General features: G+C 48.6%; 1 protein-coding gene and 1 non-coding gene across 3 annotated transcripts; one reads left to right on the top strand and one right to left on the bottom strand.

The window, feature by feature from the left end:
- Positions 1 to 18: 18 nt before the first annotated feature.
- On the bottom strand, positions 19 to 13,185 carry NOL6 (nucleolar protein 6). 2 transcript variants are annotated; one of them, XM_064380610.1, is made up of 27 exons: positions 12,992 to 13,065; positions 12,606 to 12,673; positions 11,265 to 11,471; positions 11,063 to 11,179; positions 9,098 to 9,277; positions 8,585 to 8,753; positions 8,306 to 8,440; positions 8,057 to 8,220; positions 7,848 to 7,968; positions 7,605 to 7,663; positions 7,418 to 7,519; positions 7,127 to 7,242; positions 6,799 to 6,976; positions 6,513 to 6,635; positions 6,233 to 6,381; positions 6,031 to 6,106; positions 5,694 to 5,834; positions 5,433 to 5,550; positions 5,193 to 5,347; positions 4,857 to 5,020; positions 4,360 to 4,512; positions 4,033 to 4,130; positions 3,215 to 3,339; positions 3,014 to 3,103; positions 2,439 to 2,633; positions 2,225 to 2,326; positions 19 to 2,015 (listed from the first exon to the last, which is right to left on the bottom strand). In XM_064380610.1, the coding sequence occupies exons 3-27, from the start codon at positions 11,466 to 11,468 to the stop codon at positions 1,866 to 1,868; spliced, it is 3,384 nt and encodes a 1,127-aa protein (XP_064236680.1). In that variant the 5' UTR covers positions 11,469 to 11,471; positions 12,606 to 12,673; positions 12,992 to 13,065; the 3' UTR covers positions 19 to 1,865. The 2 variants fall into 2 exon arrangements, with proteins under 2 accessions (XP_064236680.1, XP_012318629.2); XM_012463206.2 differs by lacking the exon at positions 12,606 to 12,673 and having other exon boundaries at positions 12,992 to 13,185.
- A 3,823-nt stretch (positions 13,186 to 17,008) lies between these two features.
- Positions 17,009 to 17,115, top strand: LOC135277278 (U6 spliceosomal RNA). The gene has a single exon (XR_010344897.1). It is a non-coding gene; the product is annotated as a U6 spliceosomal RNA (small nuclear RNA).
- The last annotated feature ends 10,696 nt before the right edge of the window (positions 17,116 to 27,811 follow it).

The raw sequence follows: 27,811 nt of genomic DNA, 5'->3' as shown, positions 1-27,811 counted from the left end.
TGAGGGAGAGATGTAGACTCCAGCTCACACAACCAGCCAGTTTATTCCTTCCCTATTCTAATTTCAACCCTGGGCTGAGCTGCTCCTTGGCAGTGACTAGGAGCAAGCAGAGATTCACAAAGACCAACAGTTGAGCCAGAATTGGAGGCCAGAGTTCCCACATGCAGCTTCTCATCTTGAGGACGGAGCTTGCTAGCCAGGCATCAAAGTTCCTCCACGACAGGCCCCTGCACTGAGCCTGTTCCTTCACTCAGAAAATAAAGGTAAATAAAAGCACCTACTCCATAGGGCTCGTGTGACCCTATGACCAAATTTCCACACATAAGATATGGATACCACCACCTAACTCCGCCTGGCCCCTATTAGGCACCCAATAAACATCAGCTCTATTATCTCTTAGGCTTTCTCTTTCACCATCACCACCCACTTGTTCCAGGCAGAGTTGACAAATAGATTCCCTTTACTTTGCAATCTTCCAGAGTGGGCTTCCCTGCCCTCCACCTGCCTGTGCTGGATGGCCTGAGCAAAGCACTGTAATAAGTACTAGGAAGCACATGAAGAAATCTATGTTCAAACATGTTCCCTGCCCTCGAGGAGTTTACATACAGGAAACCAGGTTAAAACTACGTAAAGGGAAGAGACAGGCCAGGAACATGGGGGAAATTAAGCAATTTAACTTTTTATTTAGAGAAGATGGGGTCTTGCTATGTTGCCCAGACTGGTCTAGAACTCTTGGGTTCAAGGGAGTCTCCTGACTCCCTAAGTGTTAAGATTACAGGCATGAGCCACCACGCCCAGCTGCAATTTAAATCAGGGTTCAAAACAATTTAATTTATGCCACTGTGTGTGCCTGCCAAGCGAACTGAACACACAGTAACTGCTCTAATAGTTCAGAGGAGGGAAAGATCACCTCAAGCTCGGGGCGAGGGATGGGCTTAAGGAGGGGCACTATTTGAGCTGAGTCTGGAAAAACAGCCGGAATTAGGGGAAGCAGAGGCTGCCAGAAAGAGGGTGGAGACCAGACTAAAAGGAGGCAGCATTCTCCTCCTCAGGCCCTGAGAGCTCTTGGGGAGCAAGACTTAGTCTCCCTCATCTCTGCAACCCCACTACAGGTGCATAGTAGTGGCAGTTTGTGACATGAAAGGGCAAACAGCCAGGGCAGATGCAGCCAGAGGGTAACACCCAGTGCTTTTTGCACCTCTCCAAGACTGGGGGACTACGAGTCCCCCGATCCCTTCACCTACCCAGCCCTTCCTGTCCTCGGTTCTTTTCCACTGTCTCCACCCTGGGAAGTGGCACCAACACAGGAGGGCATTGTGCTCCTTCACTGCAGTCTATTCATACTCATGTAGCCCCTTTCAACTGCTCAGTGTCGGTGGAAGGGCCACATTTTCTCTGGGTCCCATCTAAAGGCCTGACATTGCAGTGAAGGGCAGACTGAAGTCCAGGCACAGGTCCTGGCAGTAGGAAAAAGAGAGAGACTCTCCCAGGCACATGCCCCCTTCTCTGTTTCTAGAAGACTAAGAAAGGAGTGGGAAACTGGGGGCAGGTCCAGGCCCAGGGCTAATAGATTCATCCACCTGGATGAATCTCCTGTGTTCAGTTCTTTCTCTGAGCTGGTTCCCACTCCTCTTCTAGGATGGTCAGGCCCAGGAGACGACACGGGCCACCATGCCCCTGCCCCAATGCTCAAGCATCATAGAAAAAATTGGGGCTGGACTTTGCTGCAGATGATTCAGCGTGTTCAGCCAGCAGGCCCTCCATGAAGGATGTGTGTCCAGGGAGAGTGGAGGTTGGCCCACTGATATCTTTCTCTAGAGGTCCAAAGTCCTGCTAGCCATCTCCAGCTTGCTCCAGGGCTGGAATCACACAGTCCACCTCTCACTTCGGGCCTCCACAGTCTGCACCAGGCCTTCACCCAGCACAGCAAAGTCCTCCAGGATTGCTTCTACATTGGGCACCATTACCAGCTCTTCACCTTGAAACATCACCATGCGCCCCTTTGTGCCGGAGGCCTAGGGAAATCAGAAAGAGATGAGGGTTGAGTGTCAGTGGCACACCCAGAGACACCAGGCTGGGGCAGAGTGGGTGGTGGAGATAGACACACAAGCCCATGCACTCCACACCTGACACGGGGTTGCCCACAGGGCAGACTACACACAGACATGCATGCCCACAGGGAGCCAGGTGCACACAGGAACATGGCTGTCACCAGCCAGCGCACCTTGAAGGGCTGGGGCTGGAAGCTGCTGGGTTTCCAGAGGACACCAATCACCTCTCCACCATGCTGGTCATAGAAGAAAAGGGCCAGATCCCCAAAGGCCTCCTAGAAAGGGACAGAATAGAGAAGATTACAGACGGGCACTTAAGGGCTCCTCCACAGCCTCGGCTTCACCTGAAGTCCCCTCCCCAGTGTCATTCAGCTGTTTAGGACCAACCCTGAGCTGCGTCAGATAGAGCTGAGGAGGATCGTAGCCCAGCACGGGCATCAGGGACGAGGGCCCTGGCTCACTGCGCAGGCCCCGGCAGAAGGAGGCGGCTGGCGAGTCCACGGCCTGGCGGTGCCGCGGGATGTGGCGGGGAGACAGGCAAATCAGCACATCGTAAATGTCCAAGGGTGGCCGAAACACTGTCTAAGGAAATGGAGAAGGAGGGATCAGCAGGACCCCTCTGATGGGGAACTGGACCAAGCCCACCTTGGTTTCCTCCTTCCCTTTCATCTGACCACCTGCTATGGGCCCACCTGCCCATGTGAAGACAGAAACACCAAGACCCATAGAGGAAGCAGCTGGTGCACAGCCCAGCAGGAGGAGCACAGGCTAGAAACAGGAGGCCCAGATGGAGCCCAGCTTCCCCAGGCTCTGCCACCCCAGGCACCATGGCAGCTTCAACACCTCCTCTGTTCAGTCTCACCAAACAAGGGGACCGGGCCTCCTGTGAGATCCCCGAACTCTGAACTTCCAAAAGACAGAATCCCCAAAGGCCCTGGAGTCACTGCTGGTCAGAAGCTTACCCTGATGTCCCCAGGCCCCCAGGGATCCATGAGCTGCTTCTCTAACACAGGCAGGGCTTCCGCTGCCAAGACCACAAGCTGCTGCAGGATCTGTGGGGTACAGACACAGACTGGAACTGACAGTGAGTCTCTCCCAGCTCAGGCTGGGCCTTTTTCCTTGGGAAGAAAACCACATATCAGGGGGCAGCTATGGGGCTTAACCTGGGCCGAGGGTCCATCCTGTGTCCACACAGAGTTTTTGCGGTCTTGGGGGGTAACAATGACCATGACGGGGAGTTGTGCCCGAGCCGCCAGGAAGCCACTGCGGATCTCCACCTGCTCTTCCACTAGAGACAAGAATGGGTCCTGGGTCAGCCTGGCCCTCCCTGGAAGACACCTGTTACTCCCCAGGTACTCCTACAGTGCCCCCAACAGCTGCTCATCACAGGTATTTTTCAACATCCCCTACCAACGAGTGGCAAAGGTGACCAAAGGGACATCGCATTTGCCTCGACTGGGTGGGGCATTAATCTCCCAACCTCAGCCCAGGGGCAGAATTTTCCACTGCTTGGCACCCCTAGTGTGGTTTCCAGGCCTGCACAAGCTGAGTCTTGCATCCGGCCCCCTCCCACCCTGGGCTTCCACACACCTGGGGAATTAGGAACCTGACACCCTGCTCTCTGCAGAGACCAGGAGTGCCTCATGTTACAACCAGAAATCATCATTCCCACCCCGCCAAGAGGTCTGAGTATCTATGCTACACTTCCTGGCTCCTTGCCCTAATACTTCTCACTTGGTATACAGGATCCTCCTTCTATTCTCCTCTTCCTTCCACAGTATCCCCCTTCCCCCGGGTAGCTTGCTTACCACCCTGTCATTCTGTCTCTGACAACTGAGAGCAAACCATGTCTCAATGGTCAGGCTGAGACATTCGAGGCTGGGGAGGCACAGAGAAAACCTAACACTGCCAGGGAAAACCCTTACCTGAAATCCATAAAGGGCAGTTCTTCCAGCAGTCTGACCCCAGTTCAACCACTTACCAGTGAGCTCATTGTTGAGATTGACAATAAGGGGGTTGTTCTTCCAATCAAACGTTGATACCAGTAAAAGGAATCGAAGGAAGCCAACCTGGGGGGAACTAAAGGGCTGGAGTAGGCAAAGAGTCCAGGGTCCAGTCATAAATCCCCAGGCCTCCTTCAGTCTATGGAGCTCAGACCCCCTGGTGTGGATGGGGGAAGCAGGGTATCTTAGAACCCTCCTGTCACTTGCTCAACAACCCATTCCCATGTAGACTTAAGGTATAGCACGAAGGATGATAGCTGGCCCCAAGGGAACTTCCCGGCTAGGGAAAAAGTGGAGGGAATCACCTGGGAGGGGTGAAGGGCTCAGGGTGCAGAAAAAGGGCAGCAGCCACCAGATCCAGGCTCTCGTCAGTGAACCCCTCACCAAGAAGCTGGGCACGCACCCATCGCTTGGCCAGCCGCGCCACACCAGAGAAGGCTGGGTGCTGCTGCTGCAGTCTGCGGAGAAGAGAGTGTGTCAGCGAGACTCAGGCACCCAGGGCCCAGCCTCAGTGCTAATAGGTTATACATGTAATCTCATGTTCCCTTAACAAAGGCTTCAACAAATTGACCCTAGTGTTATCTCGATTTTACAGATGAGAAATATAGGAACCAGGGAGGAAAATCTGACCATAGGGTCACAGTCAGTAAGCAGCAGAGCCAGGATTCCAGAACCTGCCTGACTCCAGAACATACTCCTAACTATGATACCATCTGGACCCCAGAGAGACAGGTGGCTAGGCGAGGAGGATGGGGGCAAGAAGGGGCCCCCAGACAGCAAGAACCTGTGCAGGTGGCCTTACCCATGCAGGACACTGGTGAGCAGTGGCAACTGCCTTGTGTCTCTCTCAAGGCAGAGGGAGGCGGGTGTGTCTCTGAGCGAGTTCAACCCCTCTGGGCTCTGCACCTCCCTCAGGATCTGGGGCTCCCGATGATAGGCCACGCGAATCCGAAACACAAATCCATCCTTTGGAAGAAGGTACGGAAAGAGTAGGCTATGTCAGCCCAGGACCCTAGGGGTACTCTGAGGCCTATGGCCCTGTTCCCCAGCTTGGTGCCCCGAGGGGTGTCTTCTTCCACGCTCTGACATCCCTGGTGCCCCGCCTCCCTGGGAACATAGCTGCCTGCACCAACCTAACCTTGAGGACATCCGTGTGCGTGGCAGTGGCGCGGCACTGCAGACCATGCTGTTGCGTCAGCAGCTCTGCCAGGCGCAGCTGGAAGGCAGCTCGCACCCGCCGCACGGCCTCAGCATCCTGTGGCCACTGGCCACTGCCCTCCAGGTGACAAACCACTGAGGGAGAAGATGAGTAAGAGGTTTCATACTGTGGCCTGGAGTGGGAACTATCCCTCCCACTTCTTCCCAAGGACCCTCTTACCGGGCATGGGCTCCACGTAGGCTGGACAGGGCTTATCGGGCCGGGGCAACAGTGAGGACTGCTCTCGAAGAGGCTCATAGAAGGAGAAGGCTGGTCGTACTGGAGTTGGTGGGAATACCTGTGGAAGAAGGCAGGTTGAGGAAGGGGCCTAGGACTGGGAGGGAGTGCCCAGAGTCAGGAGTTGGAACAGTGGAATACTGGGTGACCAGAGCAGGGGTGGGGCCACCAAGCAGAAAGGTTGCCTGCCCTGTGGCAACTCACCTCTGTGTAGCGCAGCACTGGATGAGCTCCCTGAACAGCAGACACGGTCAGTGGGAGACCCTCCAGTCCCCACAGTAGGCGACTGAGGTCATCGTAGCAACGTACTGCCACTGCCAGGGCCTCCTCGCCTGTGCTGGAGGTCTGAGAGGGAGAAGACCGTCAGGAGGCTGGACCCTACACAAGGCCAGCACCACCTGGATTCTGTCCGGGCTCAGGCTGCAGCAGAGCCAGCACCGCCGCCTGCAGGACATGCCAGGAAGCGCAAGCTGGCTGAGGCAGAAAGGACTCTCCCTGTACATTACTCTACAATCACTAGCTTTGACCCTGAGACCCTTACCTCTTTCAGGCCTTGGATAAGTGCATCCAGGGGACCCCCCACATAGTGAACACAGGTTTCTGGGATGTCGGCATGGCTGAAAAAGAGGCACAGACACAGTGAGAAAATGTGGGGCTATGTTCTTGCTCAACTGCCTGGACCAGCCCCCGGAAAAGGCTCCCCAGCCCACACTGCCTCCTGGAATCCAGATGCCAACACTCACAGTGCCAAGAGGTGGGTGACCACCTGGTGGGGAATAAGGCGCTTCTGGGACATAGAGGCTGCCTCCCAGACCACAGCTTCCCGGATGGCTCCGTCCTGGAAACGCCGAAGCTCCGAGCGGGATCCCCAGAACTGGCGGAATTCAGCAGCCTGAGGAGGCAAGGGTGGTAGCAGTGCTGGGGAAGGAAGGGCTCTGTGGACCCTCCCCGACAGGCTTCAGTCCAGGTTCCATGGGGACGAGCCGCCCCACTCCTTCCAGTGTACATGCTGGGGTCCCTCACCTCAGGCTGGTCTGCCTCTGGACCCAGCTCAAGGATGCTGGTCAGTCCCTCAGGCCGGAGGAGGAGTCCCAGGGTCAGGGTCCCAGAGTCTTTGTGCTTTGGTGGATCTTGGCTGATGTCCCACTGCAGGATTTCAAAAGGCTGAGCTTGAAATCTTCCAGCCTGGCCTGGAAACCTATGTTCTGGCCAGCTAGAAACACCTAGCTAGAGGAATGTCCTTTGTGTCTCTTGGGACCCTAGATCCAGCCCCACTCAGACCCAAACTCCCCAACCTACACCACCTCACCTCTGGGACTGGGGGCCGAGAGTGAGCCAGCAGGTGTAGCCGCGTCCCCAGGCCCTGCTCCAGGAGGGTGGTCAGGGGGCCCAAAGCAGCTGAGACATAGTCCCCACCATTGTCCTGCAGCTCTGGCCAGAGCTTCAGCCGGTGGCATGCTGCCTGCAGGCGACTCAGTGGACGAAGACTGGAGGGATACAGAGGGCCAAAGGGGGAATCAGGTTGCCGGTCCCTAGTACCATCTCCTCCCTCAACGACCTAAGTCCCTATCTGAAGACCTTTGCCCCACCCCAAAGAGACAGGACCCGCCAACATACCCTGTCACCCCTAAACTCACTGCAGGACGTGGTCAAAAGCCCGGATCATGGGTTTGGGAGTCATCAACAGCAGCTGGAACCCATCGTCAGCTTTGCTGTCCAGCAACATCATAGACAGCCGTGCCTCGTGCTGCACCTGGAGTCACAAGAGTAAAAAGGGACCATCCCTGTGCCCTTCGTTGATCCAAGGGCTTAGACCAGGAGACATGTCCTGAATTTAGCTCTTTGAGCAGGAGTTTCTGGGGTTCTGGTACTTGCAAAAGGGACAGAGTCTAGGCTGGGACATCAGGGGACTAGGGGCCCATGGGTACCTGGTGGTAAGTAGAGGCAGTGACATCAGCACAGAGGTTGAGGCAGCCTGAGGAGTCCAGGAAGACAACGGAGAAGGCCTGGTGGAAGTCAGCCAGGGCCGGCTTGGGAGGTGTAGAGAGAAGCAGGTCAGCATTGGCACCTTACTTTCAGGCCTCCTGGCATAGACCTGGCCCTTCCCCAACTCACCAAAGAGGGATCTGAGCTGAGACATAAACTGATCCCGTTGACTGTCAGGTCTGTAGTGGCTAAAGTGAACCACAAGTGTATCAGAAGGTATTCCCCTCTGGGGACCCAGCCCTAACAACACCCTCCCTCAGCTGATTCAGTTTGCTCATCTGTCTGATGGCAAGAAACCAAAAGACCCCTGCTGGGATGAGAGGATTCTGGGAGGAGTGGAGCCCAAGGCCTTTCCCCACCTAGTTGCCTCACCCAGAAACTGCAAGACACTTCTCAGGACCTGGTAGCCACTCATGGTGGTATGGATCTTGCGTGTAGACACGAGGAAGACAACCAGCATGGAGACAAGGAACCCAGTAAGCCCTCCCTGGCCCTGAAAGAGACAGAGGGAGAGGCCTCAGGTCAGAACCTGCCCATCACACAGGTGGTCAGGCAGGGAGGCTGGACCACCCCCAACTCACCTTGTCCAGCTCCCGCTGCCGCAGCCAGACCTTCAGAAGTGCCACGCCGTCCTTTAGGCCCTGAGCTGAACCCAGCATGGTGGACAGGAGCTGCAAATGGGACTCGAGAGCTATATCCTGCAGGACCCACGTGTTGTAGTGGGGGGTAGGGGGCTCTGGGCTACCTGTGGGAGGAAAAGGGAAGCCATGAGAGGAAAAGTCCCTACACCTCCACCCTCCAGCTCCACCTCGACACCAGAGCCTGCTCACCATCCCCTGCAGGACTCTGCCCTCGGTACCAGACAGAGCGCACATTGTTCTTGGTTGGCAGTAAGCGGCACGGACGGAAGAAGTCAGGTGGAGGGCACGGATGCAGACGTACAGTGACCAGGCGCTCATCCTTCCCTGGCAGAGATGGGGGTCCTGAGACTCTGCAGGAGCCCTTGGAGCCAAAGCGTTCCCCATCTTGTCCCCCCGTACTTGAGGCCTCTGTGCCTCCTCCTCCAGATTTACCACCCCATGCTGTGCCCTCAGCCCAGTGTGTCTCACCACATGGCCGCAGCAACAGTGAGGGTTTCAGGTGGCAGCCATTGGTGTAGGAGAAGCGAACACTGCCAAAGAGGGGGTCCTGGGCCAGGTGGTGAGCCAAGTGGGCCAGGTAGAGGGCACGCTTGCGGAAGTAGCGCTGGTTTAGCCCATCCTTGTCCTGTAGGATTTCCTGGAGGGGTCAGGGGAGAAGAGGAGGCCAGGCACATAAGTGCTTGTGGAGCTGCAGGCCAAGATGAAGCCAAGGTGAGAGTGCCAGGCTCCTCTGCTGACAGAAGCGCCTGAGCCACAGTTAGCAACACCATGCCTAAGTCTCAGATCAGGAGGGCAAAGCTCCAGAAGGACAGCAACTGGCCCAAGGAATCTAAGCCACCCTCAGGATGCTTGCAATGGTCCACTCTTCTGATTTAGAATTCAGACTTCAATCCCCTGGCAAGTGGCAAATAAGAAAGAGGGATCCAGGGATTTGTAGATAGTCAGGTGGTAGGCTCCTATCCCCTAAACCCTGGACCTTACCCTGGGCATGGTCAGTGCCACATCCACATTGACGTTTGGCCTGATGCAGGTGCCCAGAAGGTAGCTGCCCACAACAACAACCTGGGCTGGAGGCAGGAAGCGGAAACAGCCCTTCACGGCATAGGGCAGTTGGTGGAGGGGTACTCGAACCCCAGCTGGGAGCCATGACTGGTCGGTGAGCTGTGGGGGCAGAGATGGGGATACATACTGATTCAACTGACTTCCTCACGTGTATCCTTTATGTCTAGAAGACATCTTAACACATCGGTACGTTTTAAACCAAACTTCCATATGTCTTCCCTGCTAAGACAACTCCATATGACTTTCTTAAGCCGAAAACACTTAAACCACCTAATCTCTATTAAGAATACCCATTTTACTACCAAAATGTATTTGGAAATGGACTTCTCTAAAAAGAAAATTTTTTTAAAAAGAGAAAAAAAAATCAGGCAGGGCGCAGTGGCTCACGCCTGTAATCCCAGCATTTGGGAGGCCGAGGCGGGTGGATCACAAGATCAGGAGTTCAAGACCAGACTGGCCAACATGGTGAAACCCCGTCTCTACTAAAAAATACAAAAGTTAGCTGGACATGGTGGCTCGTGCCTATAATCCCAGCTACTTGGAAGGCTGAGGTAGGAGAACTGCTTGAACTGGGATCCGGGAGGCAGAGGTTGCAGTAAGCCAAGATCACGCCACTGCACTCCAGCCTGGGCTACAGAGCAAGACTCCATCTCAAAAAAAAAAAAAAAAAAGATAGTGGCTCACACCTGTAATCCCAGCACTTTGGGAGGCCGAGGTAGGCGGCTCACCTAAGGTCAGACCAGCCTGACCAACATGGGGAAACCCCATCTCTACTAAAAATACAAAATTAGCCAGGTGTGGTGGCATATGCCTGTAATCCCAGCTACTTGGAAGGCTGAGGTAGGAGAATCACTTGAACCCAGGAGGTGGAGGCTGTGGTGAGCAGAGATCATGCCATTGCACTGCAGCCTGGGCAACAAGAGCGAGACTCCATCTCAAAAAAGAAAGAAATGGGTCACTTCTCTACTTTCCACCCTAGTTTCTTTCAGCCACCGTTTCTCAGTGCCTGTATTAGTTCCTAACTCTCACCATTGTCCCTCTCCATTCTACTTTTGACACAACAGCCAGAGTAAACTTTTCTAAAACTAAACTTTTTAAGGCTGGAAAAGTGAACTTTTAAAAGTTAGAGGGCATCACTGCTCTGCAAAATAAAACTCAGTAGTGGCTCCCCATCTCACCCAGAGCAACAGCCAAAGTTCTTATGTTGGGAACAATACCCTGCATGATATGCTACTTTTCCTCATCACCTTTTTAAACTCATCTCCTTCTATCTTTCTCATTCATTCCAAGGAATGTACCTGGAACATTCCTGCCTTTGTGCCTTTGTACTGGCTGTCCCCCTTCCTGGAATGCTCTTATTCCCTTAGATATCTATATAGCTGACTCACCTACTTCAAGTCTTTACACAAAAGTCACTTCAGTAAGGCCTACTTTGTGAACACCTAAACTTATAAACCACTCCCATCCTCCAACATGCCCAATCCCCTGACCTTGCTTGTCCTAGTTTTTCCTTTTTCCAGTGTTTACCACATTCTAACATTGCCATATAGTTTACCTGTCATGCTTATTATCTATTATCTATACCCTCAACATTAGAGCATAGGCTATTTTGTTTACTGATATATCGTAAGAACACAAACACTACAAGGCATGTAAGTACTTGCTGAATGAATACACAGATGACCACGCTCCCAGCTAAGCTTCCTTGCCGTGAAAATGAGCTCCCTGCACCCTTACCCTTAAAGAGAGAAACAGCAAGGCCCCTGTTGTAGTCACCCTCACAGTACTTAGTATATACTGAGGCAGTCAGGGCAACCTAGAGGAAATGGAACCTGGCAGGATGGGCCCTCATGGGCTTCCCAGTTTTCCAGGCCACCTGCTTACCTTTGTCTCAGGGACTGAGGGCACCCTCATGACCCGCTGGTTGACCTCCCGTAGGAAGGCATCAATCCGATCCTTCTTCTTCTCTGACAGCCTTACTTCCTTTAGTAGCTCCTCTACCTGTAAGAGAGGGTGGAAGATAGTCCGTAAGCCTCAGGGTCCCAGGTACTCCCCTCTAATCCAAGCCCCAGACACTCAACAGTACCTGTAAACGAAGCAAGCTGGAGTGGAACAAGATCTCAGTCTCCCGAAGGCGATTAAGCTCCTCATTGGTAGGCTCCTTGTACAGTTCTGCCCGGCTGAGCTTCATTGGCTGCAGGAGGCCCTTCGCAGGAGGCTCAGCCAATGTACGCTTCCTAGAGGATGCCTCCTTCCCCTCTTTGCCTTTGCCTTCCAGGGCTGGTTCCATCACCTATGGCCAGAGAGGGAGAAGCCCATGTGAGGTCATAGGTATCAAGCATCTGCTGCCTAAAGTGCCATCCTGACAGGTTGTGAGTAAAGTCTTCACCTGTTCCTGGTCCCTCTTTTGAATAGGAGTCAGATTTTGTAAAACTCAGGAGAATCATTACTTGGAGGAACATCACTGAGTGCTGAACTGAAAATTCCTTGAGTTAAGAGCTCTTGTGTCTACCTGATACCACAAGCATGGAGCTGTTTGGAACTGGTAGGGAAAGAAGCTGACCGGGCCCAGGCCAGACGCTGCGGCTCACGCCTGTAATCCCAACACTTTGGGACGCCAAGGTAGGCGGATCAGCTGAGGTCAGGAGTTCGAAATCAGCCTGGACAACATGGGGAAACCCCATCTCTATTAAAAATATAAAAATTAGCCAGGTGTGGTGGTATATGCCTGTCTGTAATCTCGGCTATTCAGGAGGCTGCGGCAGGAGAATCACTTGAACCTGGGAGGTGGAGGCTGCAGTGACCTGAGATTGTGCCACTGCACTCCAGCCTGGGCAACAGAGCAAGACTCTGTCTAAAAAAAAAAAAAAAAAAAAAGAGGCTGGGCGCGGTGGCTCATGCCTGTAATCCCAGCACTTTGGGAGGCCTAGGCGGGCGGATCACAAGATCAGGAGATCGAGACCATCCTGGCCAACATGGTGAAACCCAGTCTTTAAAAAAAAAGAAGAAGCAGCAGCTGACTGGGCCCTGCCCTAAGTACTGGCCAACCCACTTGTATTTTCAGGTAGTTTCCTCTTCTGCTGATATAGGCCTGGGACTTCTCAACTATCTTTTCCATTCTCTCTCTAACCAAATCCTACCAGGTTCCACCTCCTCTAGGATGCCCTAACTGCCTCAGTATATACTAAGTACTCATGATGGAAGGAGCTAGAACTGACTGGACCCCAGAGGATACATTTAGTAAGTCATTAAATCCTCACAATTATTCCTGAAGACACTTGAAGTCCCACTACTCACTCGAGGTTCCACAACTGGTACACATGTACTATGAGCAGGCTTCAAAGGCAAGCGTGCAGGATCCCAAACTTTTCCCCTGCAGCTGTGGGCCCATCCCCTCCACGATCCCTCTCACCCAAGAAAGCCTTACCGGAGTGCTCCAAGAGAGGCACCGTATGCCCTCCGCTACAGCGGTCAGCACAGAACTGGACAGAAGTTCTGTAGAGGGAGGAAAATCCGCTTATCCTCAAGGAGGACCCAGGAAAAGAAACGACCCAAGTGTGGGTCTCTTCAACTACGAGGTACAGAGCTCAAAAAGGGAGCAGAGGCTCTACTGGTTTCACTGCTTCTGTCCAAATACTGCCAGGTTCCATTCCCCCTAGCAAGCCCTGTCTCAGTGCCACAGGCTGGAAGCATCCTCCAGAATGGGCCGCCCGCATGGCCTTCACCCGCAAGCTGTCAGGCCCCGCCATCTCGGGCCCTGCAGCCAAGGGAGCGCACATTAAGCCTCTGTTCCTCCCAGATGGTTCAACCCACCTCTGGCCCTCCAGTCGCTCCGCGCAGCTGCTTTCCAGCTGGCGCTGGACCCATCACTCGCGATCCAGGACTCTCCCGCACTTGAGATTCAAGCTGGAGCTATGCAGCACCTTCCCACGTGGGCGGAAATGCCAAACTCCAGGCCCGAAGTCCAGCCGACCCCAATTCCTCGGGACACCACCCACTCCAGAGTTATTGGATTATCCCTCGACTACTCGCTTGTCATTGGCCTGTTAGTCTCCAGGACCGCCCATTAAGGGAGGTGGCCAAACTGGTTTCTCTGATTTACGGCCTCTTCGCGACGCTAGACCGGAAGCCTGCCGGTAGCTAGGCTGTTGCTTTTTTTTTTTTTTTTTTTTTTTAACCTCGGCTTCCTTTGCTTGGGTCCAAACGGGAAGGGCGGAGCTAGTTCAGTCCTTTTGGTCGAGTTGTTTACAGCAGTTATTCCTCCCTTTTTCTTTATTTACTACACCTTGTCAGTTAACAAACCTTGTCAGTTCTACCTCCAAAATATACCTTGAATTTATTCATTTTTCTCTGTCATTACCGCCAGGTTTAGTCCGTCACATCATCTTGTTCCCAGATTATTGTTATGGCTTTTCTCCAGTTTTCACTTATTACTTAGCTTATTACAATTTCAAATAATTTACTTATTTTTATTGTTTTTAGCAGAGTCTCGCTCTGTTGCCCAGGCTGGAGTGCAGTGGCACGATCTCAGCCTGCAACCTCCGCCTCCCAGGTTCAAGCGATTCTCGTGCCTCAGCCTCCCAAGTAGCTGGGATTACAGGCGGGTGCCATCACACCCGGCTAGGCTAATTTTTTTTTTTTTTTTTTTTTTTTTTTTTTTTTTGAGGCGGAGTTTTGCTCTTGTTGTCCAGGCTGGAGTGCTATGACGATCTTGGCTCACCGCAACCTACGCCTCCCAGGTTCAAGTGATTCTCCTGCCTCAGCCTCCAGAGTAGCTGGGATTACAGGTATGCGCCACCACACCTGACTAATTTTGTATTTTTAGTAGAGACAGGTACACACCTTGCCTGGCTAATTTTTTTGTATTTTAGTACAGACAGAGTTTTACCCTGTTGCCTAGGCTGGTCTTGAACTCCAAGCTCAGGCAAGCTGCTCACCTCAGCCTCAGCCTCCCAAGTAGCTGGGACTACAGGCGTGTGCCACCATGCCCAGCTAATTTTTGTATTTTTAGTAAAGATGGGGTTTCACTATGTTGGCCAGGATGGTCTCGAACTCCTAACCTCAGGTGATCCTCCCACCTTTGCCTCCCAAAGTGCTGGGACTACAGGTGTCAACCACCAAGCCTGACCCCCATCATTTTTCTTACTACTCCACCCCTTGCTCCCTGAGCTCCGGCAACATCAGCCTTCTTTCAGTTCCTTCATTGTATTAAGTTCTCGCCTCCAGGACTTCACCCAAGCTGTTTGTTCCACTTGGAATGTGCTTTCTTGGCTTTTTCTACTTTTCATCTTTCATCTCTCAGCATAAATATCACCTCTGGATTCAAATCATCCTCTCATCCCAGCTTCCTGGCTAGCTGGGACCACAGGCGTGCACCACCATACCCAACTAATTTTTTGTAAAGACAGGGTTTCACCATGCTGCTCAGGCTGGTCTCAAACTCTTGGACTCAAGTTATCTGCTCACCTTGGCCTCCCAAAGTGCTAGGATTACAGGCTTGAGCCACTGCACCTAGCCAACGTCTTAACTAAAGGCCTAAAATACATTTTCTAAACATACTTAGATATGCTATATACTTTCTTTTCTCCCCCTACCCCTTTTTTTTGTGAGATGGAGTTTTGCTCTGTCGCCCAGGCACACCATCTTGTCTCACTGCAACCTCTGCCTCCCAAGTTCAAGTGATTCTCCTGCCCCAGCCTCCAGAGTAGCTGGGCTTATAGACACACACCACCACATCTGGCTAATTTTTGCATTTTTAGTAGAGATGAGGTTTCACTATGTTGGCCAGGCTGTTCTTGAACCTCTGACCTCAAGTGATCTGCCCGTCTTGGCCTCCCAAAGTGCTGGGATTACAGGTGTGAGCCACTGCACCCAGGCTAATATGTTTTCTTTCTCCCTCTTTTTTTTTTTTTTTTTTTTGAGACACAGTCTTGCTCTGTTGTCCAGGCTGGAGTTCAGTGGCAAGATCTTGGCTCACTGCAACCTCCTATGCCTTCTGGATTCAAGCAATTCTCATGCCTCAGCCTCCCAAATAGCTGGGCATGGTGGCTCATGCCTGTAATCCCAGCACTTTTCGAGGCTGAGGTGGGCGGATCACCTGAGGTTGAGAGTTCGAGACCAGCCTGACCAATGCGGTGGAAACCCTGTCTCCCAAAGTGCTAGGATTACAGGTGTGAGCCACCATGCCTGGCCTGGCCGATATGTTTTCTAAAATGTTTCTCTTATATCATCCAATTTATTTCCCTTTTAGTACTTTTCACAATTTCTGATTATCAATTGTCTCTCCTTTTATTTTACTTTTATTTTAAAATTTATTAGCATTTTTTTAGAGACAGGATCTCACTGTCACCCAAGCTGGAGTGCAGTTGTAGCTCACTGCAGCTTTGAATGCCTGTGCACAAGTGATCCTCCCACCTCAGCCTCCCAAGTAGCTAGGACTACAGGTATATGCCACCATGCCCAGGTAATTTTTTAATATTTGGTAGCTGTCTTGACCTCATAGCCTCAAGCAGTCCTCCCACATGAGCCTCCCAAAGCACTGGGATTACAAGCATGAGCCACTTGCTTAGCCCAGTTGTCTCTTTTTGCCCTTAACTGTGAACACATGAAAACAGGACCAAGCAGCCGGACATGGTGGCTCATGCCTGTAATCCCAGCACTGGGAGGCCACAGTGGGCGGATCACCTGAGGTCGGCAGTTCAAGACCAGCCTGACCAACGTGGAGAAAAGCTCATATCTACTATTAAAAAAAAAAATTACAAAATTAGCTGGGCATTGTGGCACATGCCTGTAATTTCAGCTACTCAGGAAGCTGATGCAGGAGAACCACTTGAACTTAGGAGGCAGAGGTTGCAGTGAGCTGAGATCGGGCCATTGCACTCCAGCCTGGGCAACAAGAACAAAACTCCATCTCAAAAAAAGAAAGAAAGAAAGAAAGACAGACAACAAGGAGTATGTGTATAGCACATTGTAGGTACTCAATAAATGTTTACTGAATGAACATGACCACAGTCAATCCTTCCAGTCTTTCCTTTAACCATTGTCTCCCTCAAATTTTATGCCCCAGTTGCATTGAACAACTTGAGAGTTTCCTTACTCTATTTTGTTTTATTTCCCTGGGTCTTTGACCTTTCTGCTCTCTTTGCTCAGAATGTTTTGATTGATCTAGGTTGCACACTCCTTATGAGAATGTAACTAATGCCTGATTATCTGAAGTGAAACAGTTTCATCCTAAAATAATTCCCCTGACCCCGTAAAAAAATTGTCTTCCACAAAACCTGGTGCCAAAAAGGTTGGGAACCGCTGATTTAAAGGCATTTTGGCCAGGTATAGTGGCTCATGCCTGTAATCCCAGCACTTTGGGAGGCCAAGGCAGGAGGATGGCTTGAGGCCAGGAGTTAAAGACCAGCCTGCGTGACATAATGAGACCTCGTCTCTACAAAAAAATAAATAATTAGCTGGACTTGGTGTTGGACACCTGTGGTCCTAGCTACTAGGGGTGCTGAGGTGGGAGGATTGCTAAAGCCCAGGAGGTTGCAGCTGCTGTAAGCCAACATTGAACCACTGCACTTCAGGGCAACAGAGTGAGACCCTGTCTCAAAAATAAATAAATAAAAATAAAAGTATTTTGTTCCTGACTAGCTGCCTTACCCATTATCTTCATGTTCCTGGAAGTTGTGATACAAAAAACAAGGTATAGGCTGGGTATGGTGGCTCACACCTGTAATCCCACCACTTTGAGAGGCTGAGGTACAGATCAGTTGAGCTCAGGAGTTCAAGACCAGCCTGACAAACATTGTGAAACCCATCTCTATTAAAAATTCAAAGTTGGTGCTTGTTTCAGCAGCACATATGCTAAAATTGGAATGATACAGAGAAGATTAGCATGGCCTCTGCGCAAGGATGACACGCAAATTCGTGAAGCGTTCCATAAAAATTATTATTTGAAAATTAAAAATTTTTAAAAAAAGAAAAAAAAATACAAAGTTGGCTGGGTACGGTGGCTCACACCTGTAATCCCAGCACTTTGGGAGGCTAAGGCGGGTGGATTATGAGGTCAAGAGATTGAAACCATCCTGGTCAACATGGTGAAACCCCATCTCTACTAAAAATACAAAAACTGGGTGTGTTGGCGTGCACCTATAGTCCTGGCTACTTGTGAGGCTGAGGCAGGAGAATTGCTTGAACCGGGAGGTGGAAGTTGCAATGAGCTGAGATGGCGCCATTGCACTCCAGCCTGTACAACAAGAGCAAAACTTAGCCTCAAAAAAAAAAAAAAGTATAGCCAATCTATAGTTTATTTTATTTTATTTTATTTTTTTTATTGCATTTTAGGTTTTGGGGTACATGTGAAGAACATGCAAGATTGTTGAATAGGTGCATACGTGGCAGGGTGATTTGCTGCCTTCCTCCCCTTCACCTATATGTGGCTTTTCTCCCCACGCTATGTCTCCCCAACTCCCCACCCCCCACTGTCCCTCCCCTATTTCCCCCCAACAGACCCCAGTGTGTAGTGCTCCCCTCCCTGTGTCCATGTGTTCTCATTGTTCAACACCCGCCTATGAGTGAGAGGATGTGGTGTTTGATTTTGTGTTCTTGTGTCAGTTTGCTGAGAATGATGGTTTCCAGGTTCATCCATGTCCCTACAAAGGACGCAAACTCATCGTTTTTGATGACTGCATAATATTCCATGGTATATATGTGCCACATTTTCCCTGTCCAGTCTATCATCCATGGGCATTTGGGTTGGTTCCAGGTCTTTGCTATTGTAAACTGTGCTGCAATGAACATTCGTGTGCATGTGTCCTTATAGTAGAATGATTTATAATCCTTTGGATATATACCCAGTAATGGGATTGCTGGGTCAAATGGAATTTCTATTTCTAGGTCCTTGAGGAATCGCCACACTGTCTTCCACAATGGTTGAACTAATTTACACTCCCACCAACAGTGCAAAAGTGTTCCTATTTCTCCACATCCTCTCCAGCATCTGTTGTCTCCAGATTTTTTAATGATCACCATTCTAACTGGCGTGAGATGGTATCTCAATGTAGTTTTGATTTGCATTTCTCTAATGACCAGTGATGATGAGCATTTTTTCATAAGTTTGTTGGCCTCATGTATGTCTTCTTTTTTAAAGTATCTGTTCATATCCTTTGCCCACTTTTGAATGGGCTTGTTTTTTTCTTGTAAATCTGTTTTAGTTCTTTGTAAATTCTGGATATCAGCCCTTTGTCAGATGGGTAAGCTGCAAAAATTTTTTCCCATTCTGTTGGTTGCTGATTCACTCTAATGACTGTTTCTTTTGCCATGCAGAAGCTGTGGAGTTTGATTAGGTCCCATTTGTCTATTTTGGCTTTTGTTGCCAATGCTTTTGGTGTTTTGGTCATGAAGTCCTTGCCTACGCCTGTGTCCTGAATGGTTTTGCCTAGATTTTCTTCTATGGTTTTTATGGTGTTAGGTCTTATGTTTAAGTCTTTAATCCATCTGGAGTTAATTTTAGTGTAAGGTGTCAGGAAGGGGTCCAGTTTCTGCTTTCTGCATATGGCTAGCCAGTTTTCCCAACACCACTTATTAAACAGGGAATCCTTTCCCCATTGCTTGTTTTTGTCAGGTTTGTCAAAGATCAGATGGTTGTAGATATGTTGTGTTGCCTCCAAGGCCTCTGTTCTGTTCCATTGGTCTATATCTCTGTTTTGGTACCAGTACCATGCTGTTTTGATTACTGTAGCCTTGTAGTATAGTTTGATGTCCGGTAGTGTGATGCCTCCCGCTTTGTTCTTTTTGCTTAGAATTGACTTGGCTATGCGGGCTCTCTTTTGGTTCCATATGAAGTTTAAGGTGTTTTTTTCCAGTTCTGTGAAGAAGGTCATTGGTAGCTTGATGGGGATAGCGTTGAATCTGTAAATTACTTTGGGCAGTATGGCCATTTTCACAATATTGATTCTTCCTAACCATGAACATGGAATGTTTCTCCATCTGTTTGTGTCCTCTCTTATTTCGTTGAGCAGTGGTTTGTAGTTCTCCTTGAAGAGGTCCTTTACGTTCCTTGTTAGTTGTGTTCCTAGGTATTTTATTCTCTTTGTAGCAATTGTGAATGACAGTTCATTCTTGATTTGGCTCTCTTTAAGTCTGTTATTGGTGTATAGGAATGCTTGTGATTTTTTTTTTTTTTTTTGAGACAGAGTTTCACTCTTGTTACCCAGGCTGGAGTGCAATGGCACAATCTCGGCTCACCGCAACCTCTGCCTCCTGGGTTCAGGCAATTCTCCTGCCTCAGCCTCCTGAGTAGCTGGGACTACAGGCACACACCACCATGCCCAGCTAATTTTTTTTATTTTTAGTAGAGACGGGGTTTCACCATGTCGACCAGGATGGTCTCGATCTCTTGACCTTGTGATCCACCCGCCTCAGCCTCCCAAAGTGCTGGGATTACAGGCGTGAGCCACCATGCCCGGCAGTGCTTGTGATTTTTGCACATTATTTTGTATCCTGAGACTTTGCTGAAGTTGCTTATCAGTTTCAGGAGATTTTGGGCTGAGACGATGGGGTCTTCTAGATATACAGTCATGTTGTCTGCAAATAGAGACAATTTGATTTCCTTCTTTCCTATTTGAATACCTTTTATTTCTTTTTCTTGCCTGATTGCTCTGGCTAGAACTTCCAGTACTATATTGAATAGGAGTGGTGAGAGAGGGCATCCTTGTCTAGTGCCAGATTTCAAAGGGAATGCTTCCAGTTTTTGCCCATTCAATATGATATTAGCTGTTGGTTTGTCGTAAATAGCTTTTATTATTTTGAGATATGCAATACCTAGTTTATTGAGGGTTTTTAGCATAAAGGGCTGTTTAATTTTGTCGAAGGCCTTCTCTGCATCAATTGAGATAATCATGTGGTTTTTGTCTTTGGTTCTGTTTATGTGGTGAATTACGTTTATAGACTTGCGTATGTTGAACCAGCCTTGCATCCCCTGGATGAATCCTACTTGATCATGGTGGACAAGCTTTTTGATGTGCTGTTGCAATCGGCTTGCCAGTATTTTATTGAAGATTTTTGCATCCATGTTCATCATGGATATTGGCCTGTGGTTTTCTTTTCTTGTTGAGTCTCTGCCGGGTTTTGATATCAGGATGATGTTGGTCTCATAAAATGATTTGGGAAGGATTCTCTCTTTTTGGATTATTTGGAATAGTTTCAGAAGGAATGGTACCAGCTCCTCTTTGTATGTCTGGTAGAATTCGGCTGTGAACCCATCTGGACCTGGGCTTTTTTTGGGTGGTAGGCTCTTAATTGCTGCCTCGACTTCAGACCTTGTTATTGGTCTATTCAGGGTTTCGACTTCTTCCTGGTTTAGGCTTGGGAGGAGACAAGTGTCCAGGAATTTATCCATTTCTTCCAGGTTTTCTAGTTTATGTGCATAGAGTTGTTTGTAATAATCTCTGATGATGGTTTGAATTTCTGTGGAATCTGTGGTGATATCCCCTTTATCATTTTTTATTGCATCTATTTGGTTATTCTCTCTTTTCTTTTTTATTAATCTGGCTAGTGGTCTATTTTGTTGATCTTTTCGAAAAACCAGCTCCTGGATTTATTGATAAATAGTTTGTTATTTTAATGTAAATTTTTGGTAAACAACTTGGAAACTGCCAATTCTTTTTTATTTATTTTTTGTTTGTTTGTTTGAGACAGAGTCTCATTCTGTCGCCAGGCTGGAGTGCAATGGTGCGATCTCGGCTCACTGCAACCTCCAGCTCCCTGGTTCAAGGGATTCACCTGCCTTAGCCTCCTGAGTAGCTGGGACTACAGGCGTGAGCCACCACACCCAGCTAATTTTTGTAGTTTTTTAGTAGAGACAAGGTTTCACCATGTTGGCCAGGACGGTCTTGATCTCTTGACCTTTTGATCCGCCCACCTCAACCTCCCAAAGTGCTGGGATTACAGGCATGAGCCACCACGCCCAGCTGACTTTTAAAACTCACTTGTGCTAGGCACGGTGGCTCATGCCCGAAATCTCAGCACTTTGGGAGGCCCATGGACAGATCACCTGAGGTCAGGACTTCAAAACTAGCCTGGCCAACATGATGAACCTCATCTCTACTAAAAATACAAAAAATTAGCCACATGTGGTGGTGGATGCCTGTAATCCTAGCTACTTGGGAGTCTGCAACAGGAGAATCACTTGAACCCAGGAGGTGGAGGTTGTAGTGAGCCAAGATTGCACCATTGTACTCCAGCCTTGGCGACAAGACTGTTTAAAAAAAGAGCAAGACTGTTTTTTTTTTTTAAAAAAAAACCCTCAACCAGGCACTGTGGCTCACGCCTGTAATCCCAACACTTTGGGAGGCTAAGGCAGGCAGATCATGAGGTCAGGAGTTCGAGACCAGCCTGGACAACATAGTGAAACCCCGTCTCTACTAAAAATACAAAAATTAGCTGGGCATGGTGACAGGTATCTGTAATCCGAGCTACTCAGGAGGCTGAGGCAGGAGAATGGTTTGAACCTGGGAGGCAGAGGTTGCAGTGAGCAGAGATGGTGCCATTGCACTCCAGCCTGGGCGACAGGGTGAGACTCCGTCTCAAAAACAAAAACAATCTTAAAAAACCTCACTTGTGGGCCGGGTGCGGTGGCTCACGCCTATGATCCCAGCACTTTGGGAGGCCGAGGCGGGTGGTTCACGAGGTCAAGAGATCGAGACCATCCTGGTCAACATGGTGAAACCCCGTCTCTACTAAAAAATACAAAAATTAGCTGGGCATGGTGGTGCACGCCTGTACTCCCAGCTACTCGGGAGGCTGAGGCAGGAGAATTGCTTAAACCCAGGAGGTGGAGGTTGCGGTGAGCCGAGATCGCGCCATTGCACTCCAGCCTGGGTAACAAGAGTGAAACTCCATCTCAGAAAAAAAAAAAACCTCACTTGTTCGCTGGGCATGGTGGCTCACACCTGTGATGAGCTGTTTGGAAGGCTGAAGCAGGAGCTCAAAGAGTTCAAGACTAGCCAGGGCAACACAGCAAGAACAAATAAATAAATAAAATGTTCAAAAAAAGCCAAAAACATTTGTCATGTTGGGGGCAGTGGTGTGTCCTGTCCCTGTAATCCCAGCTATTCAGGAGACTAAGACAGGAAGATTTTTTTTTTAAGAGGTGGGGTTTCACTATGTTGCTCAAACTGGTCTTGAACTTCTTGGCTCAAGCCATCCACCTGCCTTGGCCTCCCAAAGTGTTGGAATTACAGGTGTGAGCCACCACACTCAGCCTTAGGAAGCGCTCTGGAATTCAGGAGTTAAAGACCAGCCTGGGAGCCAGGTGCAGTGGCTCATGCCTATAATCCCAGCACTTTGGGAGGCTGAGGTGGGTAGATGGCTTGAGCCCAGGAGTTTGAAGAGTAAGACTTTGTCTCTATTTAAATAAAATTGTAACAAACAAACAAAAAACAGCCTGGGCAACATAGCAAGACCTTCATCTGAATAAAAATAATAAATAAACAAACACACTTGTATCTGCTACTAATTAGAACATATATATGCAGGGTAACTTGAATCTATGCTTCTGGGTTGTAGGTCTCAAATTTGGCCCAAGTAAATTCTACTTATATTAATTTTGTCTCAGTTTTTTCCTTTAGGTTGACAATAGCATGGTGGTTAACAGCAGTCACACTGACATGTGATGGCTAAGGTCAACCCAGGTTCTGCCATTTACTAACTGAGTGAACTCAGGTAACTTTTTTTGTTTTGTTTTGTTTTGTTTTTGAGATGGAGCCTCACTCTGTCACCTAGGCTGGAGTGCAGTGGTGCAATCTTGGCTCACTGCAACCTCCACCTCCCAAGTTCAATCAATTTTTCTGCTTTAGCCTCTCAAGCAGCTGGGATTACAGGCGTGTATAACCATGCCCAACTAATTTTTGTATTTTTAGTAGAGATAGGGTTTCACCATGTTGGTCAGCTGGGATTACAGGTGTAAGCCACCACACCTGGCTAACTCAGATAACTTTTAAACTGTTCTGTTCTAAGTCTTAGTTTAATTAGTAAAATGAATATTCTAATAATGACCATGCCATAGATTCTTGTGCAGATTAAATAAGATGCTATATGTAAAGAGCCTGTCAAATAGTGATGTTTGGCAAATGTTAGCTATTAATTTTATTTATTTAGTTAGTTAGTTATCTTTCCTTGAGACAAGGTCTCTGTTGCCCAAGCTGGAGTGCAGTGGCATGAGCTCGGCTCACTGCAACCTCCGCCTCCCCAGGTTCAAGCGATTCTCCTGCCTCAGCCTCCCAAGTAACTGGGATTATAGGCACCCAGCTAATTTTGTATTTTTACACATTTTTGTTTTGTTTTGAATCTTGCTAGTGCCCAGGCTGGAGTGCAGTGGCACAATCTGGACTCACTGTAACCTCCACCTTCCAGGTTCAAGTGATTCTCCCGCCTCAGGCTCCTAAGTAGCTGGGATTACAGGGCTAATGTTTGTAGAGATGGGGTTTTACTATGCTGGCCAGGCTGCAAACTCCTGACCTCAGGTGATCCACCCACCTCAGCCTCCCAAAGTGCTGGGATTACAGGCACGAGCCACCATGCCTACCCAGTGTATTCTGAAACATTACTGTTGAGCCATATATAGAACAGTGGTGGACTTTGAATATTTGCACATCTAAAGTAAAATGCAATGCTACCTTCATTTTTTGTTGGTATGCTAAAGAAACTTTTTAAAGTATCTCACTTTTTTTTTTTTTTTTTTGAGACGGAGTTTCGCTCGTTACCCAGGCTGGAGTGCAATGGCGCGATCTCGGCTCACCGCAACCTCCGCCTCCTGGGTTCAGGCAATTCTCCTGCCTCAGCCTCCTGAGTAGCTGGGATTACAGGCACGCGCCACCATGCCCAGCTAATTTTTTGTATTAGTAGAGACGGGGTTTCACCATGCTGACCAGGATGGTCTTGCTCTCTTGACCTCGTGATCCACCCGCCTCGGCCTCCCAAAGTGCTGGGATTACAGGCTTGAGCCACCGCGCCCGGCCAGTATCTCACTTTTTTAAAAAATTGGTTTGTGTATTTTATGTGCTTATACATTTTTCCATAGTAATGTAGATCATTTTAGTGATTAAATTTGACACTTTTGACAGAAAAACAGGTCAGTGAGTTCCTTGGGATCAAAAAGGGGTTGATTGCAAATGGACAGGAGGGAATCGTTAGAGTGATTCTACAGCTGTTCTGCATCTTGATTATGGTATGACTATGCATTTGTCAAATCTTTTTTTTTTTTTTTTTAAGACACGGTTTCACCATGTTGGTCAGGCTGGTCTTGAACTCCCAACCTCAGGTGATCCGCCCGCCTTGGCCTCCAAAGTGCTTGGATTACAGGCGTGAGCCACCATGCCCAGCCGCACTTGTCAAATCTTAACAGGATGAATTTTATTGAATGTAAAATCATACTTCAATAGACATGACTTTATAAAACCTTTAAAAAAAAAACTTTTATGGGAACCAACTTTTTTTCATTTAACATGTTAACATATGTGTAAAACTTGGACACTGTTCTTAAGAAGCCACAATCTTCCTCTAAAATTAGTAATGGACCTGCTGCAGTGGCTCACACCTGTAATCTCAACACTTTGGGAGGCTGAGGTGGGCAGATCTCTTGAGCTAAAAATACAAAAATTAGTCTGGCATGGTGGCGCTGTGTCTGTAGTCCCAGCTACTCCAGGGGCTGAGGTGGGACGATTGCTTGAGGCCAGGAGGTGGAGGTTACAGTGAGTTCAGATCATGCCACTGCACTCCAGCCTGGGGAACAGAGGGAGACTCTGTTTCAGTTTTAAAAAAAAGAAAATGTACCCTGGTTGGAAAGTACCAGGTGATAACTGACACTGAGTGTAAGTGCTCTGTTTTCTTTTTTTTAAAAAAAATATTATTTAAAAATTTTTGAGTGCTGTTTTCTTTACCACCTTTACCACCAGAGGGCACCAATCAGTCAAGTCAATCTACATACTATTAGGAAACAATATGAGAAAGCTATAGGAAGCTGTTTCTAGCATTCATTCTTTTAACAAATATGTTTTGAGCACTTAATATGTGCCAAACATTGGAGTAGCTGGTATAGTGTTTTGGAATTTATAGTCTTGAGCACCTACTATGTGCCTGAGAGAAAACAGGCATGGGGATAGAAGGTAGGGTTCATTTGTAATTTTGTGATTACTCATTGTCTTCCTGTCCTTGGCCATGAGTCTCTTGAGAACAATTGCTTAGTGTCTACTTTGTGTCAGATGGTGTGCCTGTTGCTGAGGATTCAGGGATAAATAAGACACAGTGGCAGTTTACTAATAAACAATGTCTTACTGGCTAGAATAAAAACACATGAGCTAGTTCTGTGGAATTCCAGTTCCTGTGACCTAAAAATAAAGACTCTTGATTATAAAACTCATTAACACATTGAGCTGCAAACCTCCCAGCATAGAGGCATGCCTGCAATGGATGCTTAGTGAGTCTGTGAGTTAATATGAGCCTAGGAAGCTGCTTCTGGTCTGGGTGCCAAGTATACGTTCCAGTGGATTAGACTAGGGCTTCATCATCCTTCAGGTCAGGGTGGGGCTGTGATGAGTTTTCGTGGCTGAAATGCTTTAAAGATGACGTTTCTGCCTGTTTATCTGCTCACAGCCTTGCTATTAAAGGTGTCAACATCATCTTTCACATTTACGGGTCAGCAATCCTCTTGTCCCTAAATTGACTGGTACTGGAGGGAAAGCCAGATAAGACATAAACCATCATTTTGATATGAGGGGTTGCATTCACTAGGATACTCCTTCTTCTCTGAGGGGAGCTCTAATTCCAGTAGAACTCAGTCTCAAGACCTGGACAGTAGGGTTGGCGGCTAGAAAAGGATGTTTTAAAACACTGAGACCTCATCTACAAGAAGAAAAAAAGGCCAAAAAAAGGAGGGGGGTGTCTTCTTAAGTGTGGATCGTGTAGAGTGACGCCCTTCCAAACAGTACAGTATAGAAAATGGGAAGGGAGGGGCAGACTAAGTAGAGAGACTTGACACACTTCCTCATCCAGGCGATCAAGGTCAACATCAACATTGCTATGATGTGATGAAATGGCATTTTACCTCTGTGATCTTACCCTCAAAAACTTAGAATCGCAGTCTAATCATGAGAAAAGCATCACAATCGCAATTGAGGGACAGTCTACAAAATACTTGACCAGTATTTTTCAAAACTGTTAAGGTCATCAAAACAAAGTCTAAGAAACTCTTACAGTCAAGAGGAATCTAAGGAAACAGGAAAACTGAATGTAGTCTTGTATCCTGGATGAGATCCTGGAACAATGAAAGGTCATTAGGTAAAAATTAAGGAAGTATGAACTTCAGTTAATAGTAATGTATTAATATTAGCTCATTAATTGTAATACATGTGCTCTGCTAATGTAAGATGTTAACAAAAGGGGGAACTGGGTGCCAGGTGTAGGGGAACTCTACTATCTTCAATTTTTCTATAAATCTAAAACTGTCGTTGGCTGGGCGCGGTGGCTCATGCCAGTACTCCCAGCACTTTGGGAGGCCGAGGTGGGTGGATCACCTGAGGTCAGGGGTTGGAGACCAGCCTGGCCAACATGGTGAAATCTTGTCTCTGCTAAAAATACAAAAATTAGCCGGGTGTGGTGGTGCATGCCTGTAGTCCCAGCTACTTGGGAGGCTGAGGCAGAAGAATCGCTTGAACCCAGGAGGCAGAAGTTACAGTGAGCTGAGATCACGCCACTGCACTCCAGCCTGGGTGACAGAGTGAGACTCTGTCTCAAAAAAAAAAAAAAAAAAAAAGAAAAGAAGGATGAGCCTTGGCAACATCAAGACCCCTCCTTTACAATAAAATTAAAATTAAAAAAAATTAGTTAGGCATGGTGACATGCACCTGTGGTCCTGCCACTTGGGAGACTGAGGTTAAAGGATGGCTTGAGCCCAGGAGGTTGCTGCTAGAGTGAGCTATAGTCACTCTACTGTACTCCAGCCTGGGCAACAGAGTGAGACCCTGTCTCAATAAAAGGTGGAGTAGTGGTGGTATCCAGAATACAGCTATGCCTTAAAGTTTTTTCTTTTTTTTTTTTTTTTTTTTGAGACGGAGTTTCGCTCTTGTTACCCAGGCTGGAGTGCAATGGCGCGATCTCGGCTCACCGCAACCTCCGCCTCCTGGGTTCAGGCAATTCTCCTGCCTCAGCCTCCCGAGTAGCTGGGACTACAGGCGTGCGCCACCATGCCCAGCTAATTTTTGTGTTTTTTAGTAGAGACGGGGTTTCACCTCGTTGACCAGGATGATCTCGATCTCTTGACCTCGTGATCCACCTGCCTCTGCCTCCCAAAGTGCTGGGATTACAGGCGTGAGCCACCGCCACCGGCCCAAAGTTTTTTCTTTCTTCCAACTTCCTGTTTATAAATCAGTCACTATGCTAAATGCTTTACATACATTTAATCATTACAATAGCTTGTGTTGGGTATAATTAATCTCCTTTTACAGCAGCTGATGAAACAGCCGGGTGTGGTGACATGCACCTGTAGTCCTACTTGGGAGGCTGAGGTGGGAGAATCGTTTGAACCTGGGAGGCGGAGGTTGCAGTGAGCCGTGAGCTCGCTACTGAGCTGTGGCCTGGGTGATTGAG

This window comes from Aotus nancymaae, unplaced genomic scaffold (assembly GCF_030222135.1).
Source record: "Aotus nancymaae isolate 86718 unplaced genomic scaffold, 86718_ANA_hifiasm-v0.15.2.pri h1tg000003l, whole genome shotgun sequence".
NCBI classification, from domain to species: Eukaryota; Metazoa; Chordata; class Mammalia; order Primates; family Aotidae; genus Aotus; species Aotus nancymaae.
Note: the sequence above shows the minus strand (reverse complement) of the source record. Positions and strands in the feature narration are given on the sequence as shown.

What these genes read in the sequence shown, in the direction of transcription:
- NOL6 (XM_012463206.2), bottom strand. Translation starts at nt 13,045, where the DNA reads ATGGGTCCAGCGCCAGCTGGAAAGCAGCTGCGCGGAGCGACTGGAGGG. An exon ending in GAGCGACTGGAGGGCCAGAG is followed by an intron (nt 11,472 to 12,991) that starts GTGGGTTGAACC and finishes CTCTGGCCATAG; the next exon opens with GTGATGGAACCAGCCCTGGA. An exon ending in TCAGCTCAGATCCCTCTTTG is followed by an intron (nt 7,520 to 7,604) that starts GTGAGTTGGGGA and finishes ACACCTCCCAAG; the next exon opens with CCGGCCCTGGCTGACTTCCA.